The 16,747-nt window shown below is 54.2% G+C and overlaps 2 protein-coding genes across 2 annotated transcripts; one reads left to right on the forward strand and one right to left on the reverse strand.

The window, feature by feature from the left end:
• Positions 1 to 2,281: 2,281 nt before the first annotated feature.
• Positions 2,282 to 7,801, forward strand: ETH_00023290 (uncharacterized protein; the record flags this gene model as incomplete). The annotated part of the gene is made up of 7 exons (XM_013380499.1): positions 2,282 to 4,328; positions 4,448 to 4,821; positions 4,969 to 5,166; positions 5,441 to 5,598; positions 5,885 to 6,511; positions 6,683 to 6,789; positions 7,146 to 7,801. 7 exons carry the CDS (start codon positions 2,282 to 2,284, stop codon positions 7,799 to 7,801), a joined length of 4,167 nt encoding a protein of 1,388 aa, XP_013235953.1.
• Positions 7,802 to 8,383: 582 nt separating this feature from the next.
• ETH_00023295 (alpha-glucosidase II, putative) lies at positions 8,384 to 16,469 on the reverse strand (the record flags this gene model as incomplete). The annotated part of the gene is made up of 12 exons (XM_013380500.1): positions 8,384 to 8,862; positions 9,033 to 9,339; positions 9,528 to 9,729; positions 9,852 to 10,184; positions 10,502 to 10,697; positions 10,985 to 11,112; positions 11,378 to 11,659; positions 11,944 to 12,017; positions 12,736 to 12,822; positions 13,056 to 13,262; positions 13,547 to 14,114; positions 14,665 to 16,469. 12 exons carry the CDS (start codon positions 16,467 to 16,469, stop codon positions 8,384 to 8,386), a joined length of 4,668 nt encoding a protein of 1,555 aa, XP_013235954.1.
• Between the last annotated feature and the right edge of the window lie 278 nt (positions 16,470 to 16,747).

Below are 16,747 nucleotides of genomic sequence, written 5' to 3' on the forward strand. Positions count from 1 at the left end.
CCTCCAGCTGAATACCTTACTTATGGATCAACGCTTTCAGCCAGGTTCCAACGTTGCTTGCTTGCTACTTAAATTCTGTGCGCTCTCACGGCTGCAGCAGCAGAACCAGAAAGTATGCAACATGCAGAATATTTCGCATGAGGTGAACGACAGCTTCATGAGTCCCAACCCATCTTCTTGAAAATTCCCCTCGAACACAAGAGCAGCATCGCACCATCACCCGAAAACAGTACACAATGTCTCATTCCCTACAAAGTCACTTTGCTGTACTTCGGTCATCACAAGGCCACGCAGTAGCAGAAACCAGAAGGCCATGCTGGCTGTGTGCGGAATGCTCCATAGCTAGCTCTGGACTTGACTAAAGGACCTCTCAAAGAAATCTACGAAACTTTAATGCTGCAGCAGATGCCAGTGCTGTTGCCCACAGCGCGAAGAACAACTGCATTTGCTGCTGTTGATGCATAAAAGCCCAGGCAGCATCACTTGCTGTGGCAAAAATCCCCGTTTTCTGTAGAATCCGGCTGGAGACAGCAAGCATAATGGCACCAATGTCTACTGAATGGTGTTACAAGCGGCGGATCTAGTTCCGCTAGGGGCCTCCAGGGATCTTGTTCGGATTTGGGAGCCATGAAATCTGCTGCAGGAACACATTTCCACGACAGCACCAGTCTTGTTGCACCGACACTGTGGCCACTGTCACAGTAGTAGCAGTTCCCTGGTAGGTGTAATCAGCACCAGACGGCCCCAGGCCCATCATTCTGGGTTCTAGTCTCCCCTTTTGGATGAGGTTGCCCTTCTGTAGAAAAAATCTGCTAACCTCGGTCAGCCAGATGCCCCCGACTGGATGTGTAACACTTGTATGTCAGGACTTCATACATGACACCGTCAGACTACCCCTCAGTCGTTTCCGTATGCTGCGTATGACCTCCTCATCTGGAATACTACCGACTATACGTAGTTGTGCCAAATCGTGTGTCACTCCCCACCGCATAGCTGTATATTCTGAGAGGAGAACGCTTGCCTCCCCACTGTATCGTGTGGCTACACCACACCTCTCCCTATGTTCCGCAGAGAATCGTAAGTGGTGTGGCTACACCACAGCTCTTCCGATGCTCTGCGGAGCGGCCCTTATCTGTGCAGTCCAAAATTTCATGCCGCTGGGCTCCTTACACTTTGTCGCTTACTAAGGGAGGCATGTACGGGCACATTTAGCTGCGCCGAGGAGGTTCCTCGCGTCTAGCGATCACGGGAACCCTAGCAACCCTCTCCTCTGCTCCAGGCCGAGCTGAGGCCGACAAAAACCCATGGGCCTTAGGTGTTGCTGAGGAGTGTGTCGGTATTGGCAACGTCAATAGTATCCAAGCCAGATGCACCATCTTCAAGAGCACGGACGCACGCGCAGCTGCTAGGCGAAGGAGACTCTTGGGCAGCGAGACAGGGGAAGCTTCGGCTTTTCTTTACTAGAGGCAACTCTAAATTAAAGAGTTCTACTTGATGCAGCAGAAGACAGGCGTGTAACAGCAGCAACAGCAGCACAACAGCGGCAGCAGCAGCACTACAGACATCAACCGCAGCAACAGCAGCAGCAACATCACCTTAGCAGACTTATCCCAAGGAGCAACTTTACACTGACTCAAATTGTGAAAGACGCAACTGAATCTAGCAAATGTGTTCGAACATGAGCTGCCGCCGTCAAGTGTTCTGTCCTCTCTTTAGCACGATGAGCTTAGCGATGCTGCCAAGCCAGCGTGGGCCTCGGGGGGCCCCAGCTACATGAGCAGCTGCGGCATCACTAGGAGGCTTTGTGTCGATCTGTGGCATTGTGGCTGCAGATCCTGCCTTCTGAAACCGTTCCAGTTCTGGTGAAGAGATAATTGAACGTGTTCTTAAGCCAGGAGCAGCAGCAACCACAGGTGCAGCAACGGCTGTTGCAAGAACACTTGCACGAGGCTTGTGAAGTGGAGCAGCAGCGGGGCGTCCTGGTCCCGACGCAGCTTTTAACTTCGATACGTAGTTGGCACTCAAGAATTAAGCGACAAGCCATAAGCCCTAGTGTACGAACTGTACATTAGGGGGTCAACGCTGCTGCCGCGGGCTGGGCCTTCCTGTGGGGAAGGCTTAGACCGTTGCTGCGGTGAACCAGCAGCAACTTCACCGCCAGCAGCATCTAAATACGACTTTTTCTGCAGCGCAGTAGCGGTGGCTGCAGCAGCTGCGTCCGCAGCAGCAGGAAGGCTGTGGACCTGAAGGAGCCCGTCGCTGGTCAAAGTTGTGGGCAGCGATGGCAGCAGCAGAGGCCGATGCAGCAACAGGAGCAGCAACAGTCGCTGCGCTGCTGCAAGCGGGGCAGCAACACTCTCAGAAGGCCGGGGGGCTGACGATAGGCCAAAAGGTGGAGCAGCCGTTGCTGCTTCTCCGACAACTGCAGCGTCTGCGGCAGTCTCAGCCGCAGCAACGGCACGAGCCCGCCGAAGGTGTAGAAAGCGGAGCTGCAACAGACGTAGTGCACCAACATCTGCTGCAGCAGCTACAGGAACTGCAACAGGAGCAGCAGCGGCAGCTGCAGCAGCAGCTGCAGCAGCATCAAGTGCAGCAGCACCAGCTGCAGCAGCAAGAACAGCAGGAAACAAATCAAGGACTACGGCATCAGCTTCTTCAGCAAGTACTGCAGCCACATAGTGACGACCTGGACCAACAAATTCTTCTGCAGCAGCGAATTCTGCGGGAGCAGCAGCAGCAGCTATTGCAACTGCGGTCTAGCGGCCTTGGAAACAATATGGGTGCACCCCTGTTGAAGCAAGATCCACTTGTGCTCCAGCTGCAGCAGCAGCCGTTACAGCAGCAGCGGCTAACGCCGACCCCGCAGCAGCTTGCAGTGCAGTGCAGCAACTTGCAGCAGCAAGTGCTGCTGCTGCAGCAGGCTCTACAAAGCAGTAGTAAGGAGACCTTGGCGGGGCTTAAAGGGACGTTGCAACAGCAGCAGCAGCGTTTACAACTTTTGCTTCTCCAGCGACTACAACAGCTGCAGCCTCAGCGGCAGCAGATGCCAACGTTTCCTGTGGGCGAGATAACTAGTGGCATCGCTGCCCCCGTGCAACAACAGCAAACGCTGGGGCTGAGTGTAGCTCAGCGTGAGCCTTGGGTGTTTGCTTCTGACTCGCAGCAGCAGCAACAGCCGCCGAAAAGAGAGCGCCGGGGAGCTCTTAGGGGGTCCCAGTTGCAGCTGCCTGCTGCTGAGCTGCGCGGTCGAAATGGCAAACGACACATGAAACACCAAGGGGGAGAAAAGTGGGATGCAGCAGCGGCAGCGGCAGCAGCAGCGGAGGCAGCAGCAGAGGCAGCGGCGGCGGCGGCAGCAGTGAGCACTGTAGAAGCAGCCCCAGGAAAACGCCGAAGGATCCCCTCCGCGAAGGCACTGGCAGCAGCAGCTGATGCTGCTGCTGTCGCCGCTGCAGCAACAGCAGCAGCACGAGCTGCCGATAGTTCCTACCGTCCGCATCCTAAGTGGGAATGGGTCTCCCAGCAGCAGGAACGTCAGCTACAGCAAACGCAACAGCAGCAGCGACCACGACAGCAACGCCAGCGACATGTGGCGCCACCTGAGCAGTTCCCGACGATCCCAACATCTCGCCAAGCCCAGCTAGCTGCGCAACACGAGGAGAAGCTGCGGCTGCACCAGCAGCAGCTACTGCTGCAGGAAGAGCAAGAGCAGCAGCAGGTACAGCGGGCACAAACCAAGCGGGAAACTTTTCAACAGAAGCTTCCGCAGCAGTCGCAGCACCAGCAAAAGCACCACGTGTATGCCCACCCTTTGTGGCGTCGCCTGCAGCAACTCTGTGAGCTTCCCGCTTTACGGGTGTTGCTTCACACTGTCGCAGACCAACAGCAGCAGCAGATCTTTGCTGCAGGAGCAGGACTGGCAAGGGCGGATTGCCTGATAGACACATTGGCTGAGGCTTACCATAAGTCGCTGCGGCTGTTGGCGCAGCATGGGGTATTGCTGCTTTGCGAAACAGGCAGCAGCAGCAGAAAGACTGCAGCTGCTGCTGCAGCGGCAGCTGCTACAAGCAGCAGCAGCAGCGTAATTTACACCCGGCATGTCCCTGCAGCTTGTAGTGCCATTCGTACTGAGGCAAACTCTCGGGACCCGTGCCCTGCAGCAGAAGCAGCAGCAGCAGTCACAGCGACAGCAGCAGGGAATGGTTGCGAAGATGTAAAAAGAGGGGGGAGGGAGGCCAGCGGCTTACTGCTGCAGCACGGGCTGCTGTTACTGGCAGCCGACCGCCAGGTGGACTCTCCTGAGCAGCTGCTAGAGCAGCCGTTAGATAGTAAGTAGCAGCAGTTGGCAGCAGCAGCAGTAGCACCTTGTTTCTCCACGTAGCATGCCCCTCAGTTTCTTTCCAGCACCATCTGTTATTTTCCGGTGCTAGTGTTGCTGCTGCTGCAGGCGAAGTATTGCAGTTCCCTTGTGGGGCTCATCTGCAGCTTTTGCCTTGCTGCAACGGGGGGGATAGTGAGAGCTGCTGCAGCGGCAGCAGCACCAACGACAGCAGCAGCAACAGCAACAGAGACAACAGCGCGGATGAGATGGTCGGCGTCATATCGCTTGCGTGGTGCGCTCCAGGGGCCGTACGCGAATTGTTACAGGCAGTGCTGTGCGCTGCAGCGTGCATGCTTCTGGCTGCGAGCAGCAACAGCTCTAGCAGCAGTAGCTGCTGCGGGACAGACGACCTTCGTGGGGTGTACTGCTGCACGGGAGACGCAGCTCAGCAGCAGCAGCAGCAGCTGATTTCCGCAGTTTTAAAATCCCTCGGAGCAGTAGTAAGCCTCTCCACCGCCACCAGCACGAGCATCAGGATTTTAGCAACGGCACTAATTCCTCTGTAGAATTTAGTGCAACCCTGGGCCTGGTGTTAGCTGCTTCGGTTTAGCGGGGTCTATCTTTCGCCTTCATGCTCTGTTTTGCAGCCAAGCGGCCCTCCCCCATGTGCCGCAACGAACTGGAAGGGAGATGGCAGCAGCAAGTGGCTCTACCTCGAGGGCTCAGTTTTGGCAGATAGGCAGCGGTTGCTTCAGCAGCAGCTGCATGTATCTCCTGGCATAGTGCACAAGACTTTAGATACGTGCTCTCTACTCAGGGATGGCATCCAGGCGTACAGAAATGTGGTGGGTTGCTGCTGTGTCCGTTGTAGTGATTGCCAACATTGGTATCGCAGGTACTGCCCTTGAGTCCTGCTACCTGATTGCTTTCGGTCGGTGTTTTCTTGTTTTTTCAATTATAGCGACTGTTACTGTGACTGCTGCTGCTACTGCCAGTGTGTCTGCCGTGCTGCCTTTACAGCCAGGGGTGCCGACTGTGAACGGTGTTGCAGCTACGACGGCAACTGCCTGCTTTGCTTTCAAAAGCTATAGCTGTTTGTCTCGTCCTTTGCTGCCTCAGGTCCCCCTTGAAGAAATTGCTGTGGTTGGGCGACTGGTGCATGCGCATTTTGCGTTGTTGATGGATCGCGTGCTGCAGCAACAGCAGCACCAACACTGGCCGTACCAGCAGTCTTCGATCTTCAAGTACGACGGCATCGCTTGTCGAAACTCACCACTGTAAGTCGCTGCGTGCGCTGTTATTGTTACTGCTGCTAGCGGCGCTGCGGCTGCTAGCCGTGGTGCGGATGCCTCTGTTGCAGCAGCAGCAGCAATATAGCGGTAGCGGCAGCAGCCAGTAGCCAAAGGAGCAACAGCCACTCTGTTACCGGTTGGTGGACTGTTTTTGGCTTGTTCATCCTTTAGTCTCTGTAGTGGAGAATTTCGTGAGGTTTGAGATTGACGGCAGCACCAGCTGCAGCAGCAGTACTATGAAGAGAGAGCTGGCAGTGCGTTTTTGCCGCAGGCGTGTTGATGTGAATGTGTCGGAACCGCATCTTGAATATGGGCAGGGGCCCCTAAGGGAGATGCATACTCTGCTTCGAAACAAACTGCGGCTTCTAGTCCAGCGCGTTGCTGCGGCGATGGCTGTGGACTTTTGCTCTTGGGAGAAAGCCGTTGTAAGGAGACAGCAGCGACACGAGCAGCTTGAGCAGCAACAGCAGGACGGGTTGCGGATCGAGAGAGACAAGAGGGAGCTGCAGAGAAATAGCGGGGGCAGCACGACAGCAAGCACTGCAGCTGAGTTGGACGACGATGATACTCCCCGCTCGACAGCAGCAGGAACGGCACAGGCAGCAGCAGCTACACCAACGGCACCTTCGGGAGAAGTGACAAGCCGGTGCATGAGTGCTGCTCGTGGTCCCTCATGGAATGCAGGGTCGGACGGCCCCACATTTTCCACTGTAAAGTTGGAGGGAAGTGCGGCTGAGCCTTCAATACCAGCAGCTGCAACAACTGTTACTTCCACAGAAGCTCAAGAAGTGCAGGCGGAGCCGGCATGGCAACAGGTTACTTGCGGATATCTAATGTCTTTGGGGCCGCACGAAAACAACCAAAAGATTCACTACGACTACCACGAGGAAGCGCACAAGTAAGGGCACATTGCCGACAGGATGCAGCAATATTTGTGCAAGTAGCGCCTGTAGAAACAGCAGCAACGCTAGCACCATATCCTGCAGCACTTGCCGCAGTAAGGTCAGGAAAGGAAGGAGGCTAGCCGCTACAGTGTCTGTTGTTGCTGCTGTGTCGCGATTATTTTCAGACGGAACATCGTGAGCGCGTTCATTCCACTTGTGAATCTGACCAGCAGCAATTCACCCACAACCTTTTTCATCGGGTCCCACCCTGTCTTCTCGAATGCGCAGGCTGGTGAGGACGAGCACTTCCTCACACTTCCTTGTTTTTCGTAACTGTCCCTGCTGTTCCTGGCTCTCCGGTTTTCCTCCTCTTCTGCCTTGCGAAGTGCTCTTGCCGCGCTGTTTCCGGCGTTCGAATTCGATATTGCGTGCGTTCATTCACTTTTTTCTTCTGATTTTATATCTAGTGGAGCTTTCGCGCTGTTTGTGGTGTGTGCCCCCATTGCTGCGTCCTGTGCTTCTCTTTTGGTGCCTTCTTTGCTGATTCTGCTTCTGCCTTTTGTCCAGGGCTTGGATGCTATTTCTCATGTTTAGTTTTCTTTCAGTTATAGATTGAACACATTATTGGCCTGCTTGGTTGTGCCTCAGGGGACCTCGTCATCATGGACAACATTGTGCGGCACAGGGGCAGCAGTCATTCAGCTGCTTCTCTACGCCCCCTCATTTATATGTCACTTGTAGACAGACGGTTCTGCGGAGGAGAGAAAGTAGGCAGCAAAACGCACTTTCTGAACTGGCAGCAGTACCCGCACATTCCACAGCAACAGCAGCAGCAGGCGCTCGAGAAGGAACTAAAAGAAAAAGCTGGGGCAGAGGGAGAGGTGGGTACTCCTACAGATGCTACCTTTTGTGAGGAGGCGCCCTCGACTGCCGGTGAGGAAAACCCATCGCAGCCCCCAAGCGACGGCGAGGCTTCTTCTGGACCCGCGGAGGCAGCAAGAAGCCATTTGAAGCAGCAGCAGCAGGAGGATGAGGAATGTGTTTTGGATCTTACGGAAGCGGAGGCGGCTGCGACAAACCTCGAGGAGCTCTGCGTAATAAACAGCATCGATCCCCTGCAGATGTTGCAGCCGGAGACACAGCAGCAGCAAGAGGTGAAGTGCTGCGAGCGGATCGCAGCTAGAGGCGAGTCGCCAGCTAAGATTCGCGTGTCTCTGCATCGCATGCAGCGTCACCTGCAGCGAATGCTGCTGTACCGGTATATGGTGTACAAGCAGCAACAAACTGCGCTGCAGGATGTGTAGAAGGAAACACAGCGGTGCCCCCTAGAGGCGGCAGAGGGCGTTTGGACGTGGTGGACAAGAGGGCTATTCCTCACTCGCTGCGGAGGGATAAACACGTAGCTGCTCTAGCTAGCCGCTCTTCGAACTAGCGAAATGGCAACAAGGGAGCTAGCTGGCGACTCTAGCGCTACCTGGCAGCGATTCATCAGCTTTCACGGCGCAGCAGTGCTCGACGAAGAGCCCATGAGAAGGCCGTTAATTCTTGTAAAAGGCAGTGACTCTTAAGTCTTCTCACGCGCTTGATTTGGACAGTTGGTTTGCCGTCTATCTGGCTCCCTGCCGAGTTAACTGCTCCCGCAGCCAAAATGTTTGGGTCAGGGTTCCCCGTAAGGAGTTTTACAGTGGTCGCCGAGCGAGTTTGGGAGTTTTAGGTGGTTAGCTGGGTAGTCAGCTCAGGTTAATCAGTTGACTAGCTAGTTTATTTTTGCGGGGCACTCACACTTTTCAGGGTGCCCGAAACCCACACTGTGGAAGGGAAAACTTGACGGATCGCTGCGAGCAGTAGATGCAGGCTGTGGGCCTCCAGCAGATGCTGCTTGTAACCTACCAGACCAGCTCAATAGCCCAAATCGGGTCTGTCGCTAGCGCCCCAGGGGTCTCAATGAGGACTCTATAGAGCGGATGACCGAAACAGGCGTCCTGGTGCTTTTGCTGCAGCTGCAGCTCATCACTCTCCGTCTTCTGCCGCAGGAGGCCCGCCAGGTGTTCCCGAGTTGCTGCGTGCTGCTTCTGTTGCATTTGCCGCTTAGCTTGCTCTGCATTTGCTTTGAATGTTGCCGGTGCTTCAGAAGCAGCAGCTGCAGCAGGAACGGCGTCTTTTGCTATGCCAGTAGCCGCAGGAGCGCAGGGCGCAGCAGCCGCTGCAGTGATGAACGCTTCTTGGGTCTTCCGCAGCTCGTCTTCTCTGGGGTTCAGGGGCAGGGCAGAGACGGAAAACTCCAGCGGCCGCTGCCCCGAACCCCTCTCTCTAAGTACAGCTGAGGCAGGCGGGGTCCGCACACCCCAAACTGCCACATGCGATACTGCAGCACAAGAACAGCGACGGCAACACAACTAGCACAGCAGTGCAAGCCCCAGGGACTGCAAACAAGCATACCACGGGCGATGGGCAGCATGCACATGAAGAGCAGTCATGGCAGCACACTTTATACGCGGGAAATGTCACTTTGGGACATCATATCCAGTAACTCACTGCATGCATTGAACGACTCCCCAGGACTGAGCGCTCCATAGACCCAGGGGCACGTAGGACCTCCCAACGGGAGAGGCTCTGACTCAGGCCAGATGAGAAGTCCCTTTGATGCGCTGCTGCTGCTGCTGCGTGGATCCTGTTGGCGTTGCTCTTGCTGCTGTGCTTGCTGCTGCTCTTGCTGGTGCTGCAGTGTGCGGGCCCTAATCCTGAGATACAGAAAGCGTCCTTTTGTGCATTGGAATGAAATGCCATCGTCGAGATATAGTCTCCCTTCGGCTGCACCTTCTGGGCTCAAATATACATGCAACTGCAGCAAAATGCAGGCAGCAGCAGCGGCAGAAGAGGCACTCAACGCAAAACTGTCGTTTTTAGTAGCCTCCGTATTAACTGCTGCTTATCTTATTCCCTGTAGTAACTTTCCAATGCGTAAGTCCATGCCCCTGTAAACATCCCGAGACCCAGACCTCAAACCCTGAGCCCTGGGAGCTGAGGTACCGTGAGCGGCTGTTGCATGCAGAGCAGGGCCGACTTGCTCGGTGCCTCTCGAGTGGCAACAATAGCACCGCCCCTCACGAAGACAGGAATGCGTCGTAAAGTTAGTGGAAAGCTGCAACTTGGTGCAGACTTTGTTTCTGGTTGGCCTGTAGCTGTTGCCGCGGACTGACTGCAGCAGACCGAGCCCGTATCCGCGTCGTACCTGCAGGAACGCGCAGCTAAAAGGCTTTTACCGTGGCTGCTGCCACTGCTGTTGCTGTTGCCGCCTCCGCCACGACCCTGAGAGCAGCTGCTGTTGTTGCTAGCCAAAGCTGCTTGACTTACCACAACAGTCCTCTAGGAAGATGCAGCTCGGTAAGCTGCTGATGCATATGTATTTCATGCTGCTGCTGTTGCTGCTGTTCATGCAGCTGCCGTGCCTCCTCGTGTGCATGCTGCTTGCTAGTGTCTTTTGTCTGCTGCTGCTGTGTCTCCCTTGGCAGCATGGAATGAAGAATGGGCTGTACGTAGATTTGACTGCCCACAAGAAACGGCTGCGTGCTGCTGCTGCTGCTGATGTTGCTTCCTGCACGTGCTGCTTCTGCCGAAGCGTCTAGCCACCATATGGGTCTTACGATAGGGTCGCCGAAGAAAGAATATTCCGCACACAGAGTGTACCTTGGCATCACAGGGCTCACAGAAAAGCACTTGATGCCGAAGCTTCAGCGAAGGCCACCTCACCAACAGAGCAGTACGCAGCAACAGCACCAGGTAAAATATACTGGAAGTTGTATCCGCCACGCAGCTACTGCCCGAAAGCAGCAGCAGCAGCACCAGCAGCAGCTACTACACACACAGCAGCAATACTGCCACCAACGTGAACGTAACGTAAGCGCCACCATGACCAAGTTAACAATCAAGCGAAGTAGTAACACAAAGCAGCATCGAGCCCTCTTCATCTGGGCAGCAAAACATCAGGTGCATGTGGCGCTTACCAGTAGGGCATGAATCTATATCTTTCAAGCACTGCTTTGCGCACAAAAGGCAAAAGGAGACTGTCTCTAAAGGCCTCTCTCTTCGCTGCTGCCTTTTCGCAATGGACTCGGTAGAAAGGGAGCCATGCACCGAGTTGGTGCCACCGGAGCAGCAACTCGGGGCCTGTACTTCCAATAAATCCGCCCACGTCAGCACCTGAAAAGAATTTGTAGCATTAGTAACAACAGCAATGCTAGCATCAGAAGTTTCAAAGGGAGCAAAAGCTCTACTTGTACCCCATGATATTCCTGTAGGCAAGGAAGTACAGCAGCAGCACTACATCAGCAGCAGCAAAAGACACCGCAGCAGCCACCTTTTAGGTCACAACAGCACTAAAGATGCGCACGTCCCTTCATTTTGCCTGCTACTGTGCCTGTCTCTTGCATACTGTGTGCTTCTCTCTGGCTTCCGCTTTCTAGTTTCTTGCTGTTAATACACCTCACCTACTAGAGACTGCCCGCAAGCAGCAGCAGATAACGTCATCGGCACTACACAGCGCAGGTGAGCCCAAGATGCTTCATTGTCTCCAGTCCACAAAAAGGCCCACCGCCAAGAACCCAAAAAGCCAGCTCTGCAACCGAAGCCGCAGCACAGGATGCGGCAGAGTTTCGTGAGTTGGAGCAGTTAGGAGAACGCGGCCGTTCAATTCTCTGCAGGTCTTTGCACGCACACTGCGCCGGCCAAGTACTTCATGATTGGTTGGCAAGCAGGAAACATGAAATCATCTGCCGCTAGGCCAGATAAGTCTAATTGCTAGCTCGGTCGTTCGCCGCCGGGGCAGCGGGTCACGGAACAGCGAACGCTGGCTAAGAAGCTAGCTAGCCAGCATAACTTACCTGGAGAGAAGGAATGGCCTGCGAGTCCCTTGACTGCGAGCTAAGAGGCCCTCGTAGGACGCAATTTGCTGCAACAGGCCGTAAAGATTGTGAACCCTCCAGTGCTCTACCCGTTCTTCAATGTCACCGCCCTTCTTTGCAGCCAACGCAGTTGAAGCAGCAGCGGCAGGAACTGGGTCGGCTTTGTGGAGGGCTCCCCTTGGCAACGTCAGCTCCTTGCAACCAAATATGGAGGGCTCGTTCATGTCGTTCCATAAGCCCAAGTTCGATATTCCTTTCCAGCTGCGCCGCACCCACGACGACCACCATTCCCGAGTCTGTAGCAGCAGCCTCAACAGCACAAGATGCTGTCAAGCGCAAGAATCGACAAAGTTGTAAACAGAAAGGAAAAACGCTGGAAAGCTAGCGCAAGTGCTCGGAGCTACCACAGATGCAGCGCAAAGTAAATGAGGCGCCGCTGCTACTGCTGCTGCCCCTACCGCTGCGGATTCAACAGATAAGATGCACACTGTTCGTAATACTCAGTAAAGGGACTTTGAGAAAAGAAAATGCAATGTGCCACTAACCTATGGTACAGGATCAACATGGTGAGTTTACCTTTTGACGCAGGTAGTCTGGCCAAACGCAGAAGCCCGCCCAACTGCGACCCACAAAGGGGAAACCGTAACGCTAAGGAAACAACAGCAGCAGCAGCAGTAAACGCAGGAGAATGCATGAGGAAGACGAAGTAGACAAAGTGAAGACAGCGACTGAAACGGGGAGGAATCGTGGGCCTAACGACAAAGGAAGCATTAAAAAAAAGCAGCAGGAGCTGAAAATGACACAAACAGCTCGGGGCACAGGCGAACGTGAGCCCGGTAAGTAACGGAAGGCCAGAACAATACGGAGAGACACAAAAATGTTAATTGACAATACGGCACTTGTGTCCACGGTAAGAGAAAGAACAGGGGAAAGAATGTGTAATGCGGTATGTGCGCTAAGCACCCCAGATGTGGGCATTTTTCAGTGAAACTGCACGACAGAAAAAAAGTGACTGGACTTAAAAGGCATCCGTGAGGTAGATACAAGCAAAAGGCAGAGCTAAGCGAAAAACATACAGGAAGTAAAAACGGGAAATGAGATAAAGGGCAAGTAAGGCAACCGAACAAGAAATGGGGAGAACATGAAGCCAATGAAAGGAAACACGGTGAACGGAAATGTCAAAAGTGGCAGCCAAACGTAAATAAAACAAATGCAGGATCACACGGCAGACAAAAGGAAGACTGAGAAAAATCGAGGTAGAAAAAAATAAACAAGGAACTTAATAGAAAGCGATAAAAATAGAGGAAGTGGCGAACAGGGGAAGAGAATGCACGTACATTATTGATAAGCAGCTTTTGCTGCACCGCTTCCTCAAAGAGAGGATAGCCGACTTCGATTCGTAGGTGAGGATCTGCTATGACTACCTAAGAGAAGGCGACAGAAACATAACCAGCAACACCTCAAGGTGCTGCTTTGGAAGCAGGCAAGGCGCTTCCCACCTCCAGAGGCAGGGGAAAATATGCACGCAGCGCGTATAATCACGCAAGAAAGTACACTTTTGTTGTGCTGCTGCTGCTGCTGCTGCTGCTCTGCAAGGCCTGGCCTCAAAACCCCACTGCTGCTTCTTCCCCTGCAGCAACCGCTGCAGGTGCTGCACTTGGTGTTGCTTTTGCTGGTACTGGTGCATGCGTCTCACAAGCATTCTTTGATTTGCTTCAAGCTCGCCGGCAAGCTGTTTGAGATCAACTCTGCTTGTGTCCTCTAGAAAGTACTTGCAGTGAGGCGTGTGGTCGATATCTAGCCACAAAGCGTCGAACGGAACCCCATAAGAGTCCATCCCGCGCACCGCTTCTTGAGCATCCTTCTGAAACAGCAGCAGCAACAGAAGCATCTATAGCATGAGATGCTTGTGCATTTCTTCTGTTTGCCTGTTCATCCCGCTATGTCTGTTCCCCTTTCGCTTGCTGCTCCTCCTGTCTTCATGTTCGCTGCATTACGCATTGGGCTCTCCTCCTTGCTGTTTTGCAATGTGCCCCTGCCTTGTTTCTGCCTCGTTCGGAGCGCTCTTTCTCATTTAGTTTGCTCCCCCGTGTGCGCCGTTCCGTATTCGTCGCCTGTCTACGCTTCTGCAGGCGCGTATTAGGCCACCTGTTTCTGGCTCTGACTGGGTTTCTCTGTTTGCTTGTCCCGCTTTGTTCTTTCTGGTTGTTTTTCTGTCTGTCTGGCTGTTGGTTTGCGTGTTTCTATTTGTTCTGGCTGCCTTTTCCACCTTTTAGTTTGCCTGTTTCTTCCTGCCCTCTTGCTTCTCACCTCTTCGGCATATCCCCATCTGGACTGGTGCTTTCCTAGCGCGCCGATTGGGGCCAGCATGGGCAGCCCCAGCGCTACATGCACTTGGCGGTGGACGTCCACAGGGGAGGGCCCGCAGCAAAGCAGGCACTCGAACTCTCCGCCCTCGCTGCAAAACCAACAGGGAATGACGCCTTCTTGCTGCTGCTGCCGTTGCTGGTGCTCGTGCCGCTGCTGTTCTTGTTGTTCCGGGGCCTGTTCGTAGTTTACTCTGAAGAAAGTCTCTGCAGAGTTAAGGAAAACGAAAGCAGAGGCCTGACGGCCCCCGTTGGAGCCTCCCGCGTGTGTAGCAAACAGAAGAGGCATGGAAGCGTAAAGAGAAGATGGGCTATCGGGGTCCCAGCCGTAGGCGTCCACGTTGAACAATCTGAGTAACAGAAGCAGTAGCAGCGGCAACACCAGTAGAACCAGCTGCACAAAGGGGGAAACAGTAGCAGCCCCTGTCTAGGTAGAGGGTAATTAGAAGTGGCAACAGAGGTTAACGACGTTAAAAGAGTAGCAGCCGCAGCAAAGGGAACGAGAGCAGCAGAGAGGAGCGGAAAGAAAAACTAGGCAGTCAGGCAGAAGCAGATATGGTCCAAATAATGCAGGAGGTACAAGCAGAAGACGCCGAATCGAATGTATACTCACAAACAAAAACAGGTGAATAGAGCCAAATATAGACCCAGAAAGGGCCAAAAGGAATCAGCAGCAGTCAGGGAAATGGCATAGATAAAGAAAGGCACGCCGGTAGGGATAACGGCAAGGAGACATGCAAACAGGCGGAGTCTCAGAGGTAAAGGTGAACAGAAAGACACACATAGGCATTGGTGGAGCAAGACGCCAGCAGGTGCAGGAAGGCAGAGGCAGCAGTATTAGCGATGGTGTAGAAAACGGCAGAGGCAGATTGTTGCGGTCAAATAAGGCTATGTAGGAACACAAGTCGAATACAAAGATAAGGTACGTGCCTGTAAGGCTCGGTGTAGTTTTCGAGGCGGTAACTTGTTGAGTGCTCGTAGAGTCCATACACCCCAACAGCATCAAGAAATGAAATATCACCGCCGACGCCGCATGCACGCCACAGTCTCTCCTCCTCAGACTGATTCTCCTCTTGCACAGCTTGCTGCAGTAGTTGCTTCTGTGAGGCCTGCAACAACTTCTGCAGCAGCTCCTGCTGCTCCATAGGTACGTCTCGCTGCTCTTCAGCCCGCAGCATAGCAGCAATGGGGTGCGCTGCAGCAGCAGCGAAACGGCAAGAAGCAGCTGGCGGCCTCCACTCCACGTCTATCGCATCTCGCAGCTTGGAAGGCGATAAATCAGCTGCTGTTGCTGCTGCTTCTGCGGCTTCTACTGCTAAATTCGCAGCAGTTGCTGCTTCCAGGGCTGCTGCACCTACTGCTGACGCCGCAGCAGCTGCTGTTGCGCCAGCTGCGTCTGCAGCTGCTTTTTTCCTTTTTTCCGGTGCCGCTTCATCCAAAGTTGGATTTGCTGCTGTTGCTGCTGTTGCTGCTGCTCTTGCAGCTTTTGCCGCTGCATGGGAAGCTGCTGCTTTCAAAGTTGCTGCTTCTGCCGCTGCTTCCTCTGCTGCTGCATTTACTTTATGAGCCATGTGAGACATTTCCGCTGAGCTTCGCGCTACTGCGATGGTTTGCATGCCCTGAGGATCCCTCAGAGCTGCCATACTATCTTCTGAGGTGCCAGCCTTAAACGCCGTAGCTCTCCGTGCGTCGTGGGACTCCAGTTGTACCGGCTGCTGCTGGTGTTCCTTGTGAGGGTTAACAGCAGCAGAGACTGCAGCAGCAGCAGATCTCCATTGCCTGTCAGTGCCGACACTTTCCCAGTTAAGAAGCTGCTGCGCATTCAGGCGCTGGAGCTCTCTGCCGTTGAGCTGCAGAGAAACCGCAAAGGGCTCATGGTGAACGCACACACTTAGCTCAAAGCTGCAGGGGGCGTCGGCAGTGTGTCGGGCTGCTTCTGCTGCATATTGTGCCCCTCCTCCCGACGATGCCTTTGATGTGTTGCTGCAGATCCCGTGTTGAAGCCATTCCGAACTGAGCGCATCCTGAGCGCTGCAATCCAGGTTTGTTGTTGCTCCAGCTGCCTCAGCTCTTTGTCCCTTTGCCGCTGATGCTGCAGCAACGGCAACAGAAGAGTGTGCTTTCGCAGCTGATGCTGCCGCTGATGCAGTTGGGGTTATGCACTCTGCGACGATGAGCGTCTTGTCTACCTCCTGCTGCACACAACATGTCGGCACAAGCTGCTGCAGCAGCTGCTGCCGGTCCAACAACAGCTCTGCAACGAAGTGCCGGGGCTTTTGTTGCTGTTCAATCCGCTGCCGCTCCACATGCTCTGAGAGCCGGAGGCGGATGAAACCAGGCGTATAGACAGCCACTTGCAGCAAAAGTAGGAGACCATCGCTCTGGCGGCGTATTGTCATGGAGAAGGTCCACTCATTGTTCAGTTCCTCCCTTTCCTGAGTCCGTTGCTGCCGTTGCTGCTGCTGTTGTTGTTGCTGCTTGACAAAGAGACGGAGGCTCTCTGGGATGGCCCTATATAGCGCAAGAAATGGTATGGGAACCTGAAGCTGTCGCTTGTTCAGCTGCTGCTGCTGCTGCAGCTGCTGTTGACGGTGCTGTTGCTGCAGCAGCAACAGCAGCTGCGCGTACAGCTGAAACCTGTAACAGAAGGGCGACTCGGTTGCGCGGGTGATGAAGACTGACTCCTTCTCTGTTTCATGCTCCATCTTCGTCTTCCCGGTGAAACACAAATGAAATGCGCCCAATAAATACTTATGAAGCTTTTTATCCACCTCAAAATGTGCGGATCGGAACTGGAATCCCAAAGAGCAACACCAGCGAGCAGCATGAGGGGCCCGTTCTGCTCGCTGGGGGCCCCGTCGGCAGCGCCTTTTAAGCAGCCATGAGCCAGGGCAGCAGCTACAAAAAAGTACATGAGTTCAGGGACTTTAATTGTGCGGCTGGAAAGAAGATCTATCACTCAAGGCATATGGCTTAGGGTCTA

Source organism: Eimeria tenella, genomic scaffold (assembly GCF_000499545.2).
Source record: "Eimeria tenella Houghton genomic scaffold, Eth_scaff67, whole genome shotgun sequence".
Classification (NCBI taxonomy): Eukaryota; Apicomplexa; class Conoidasida; order Eucoccidiorida; family Eimeriidae; genus Eimeria; species Eimeria tenella.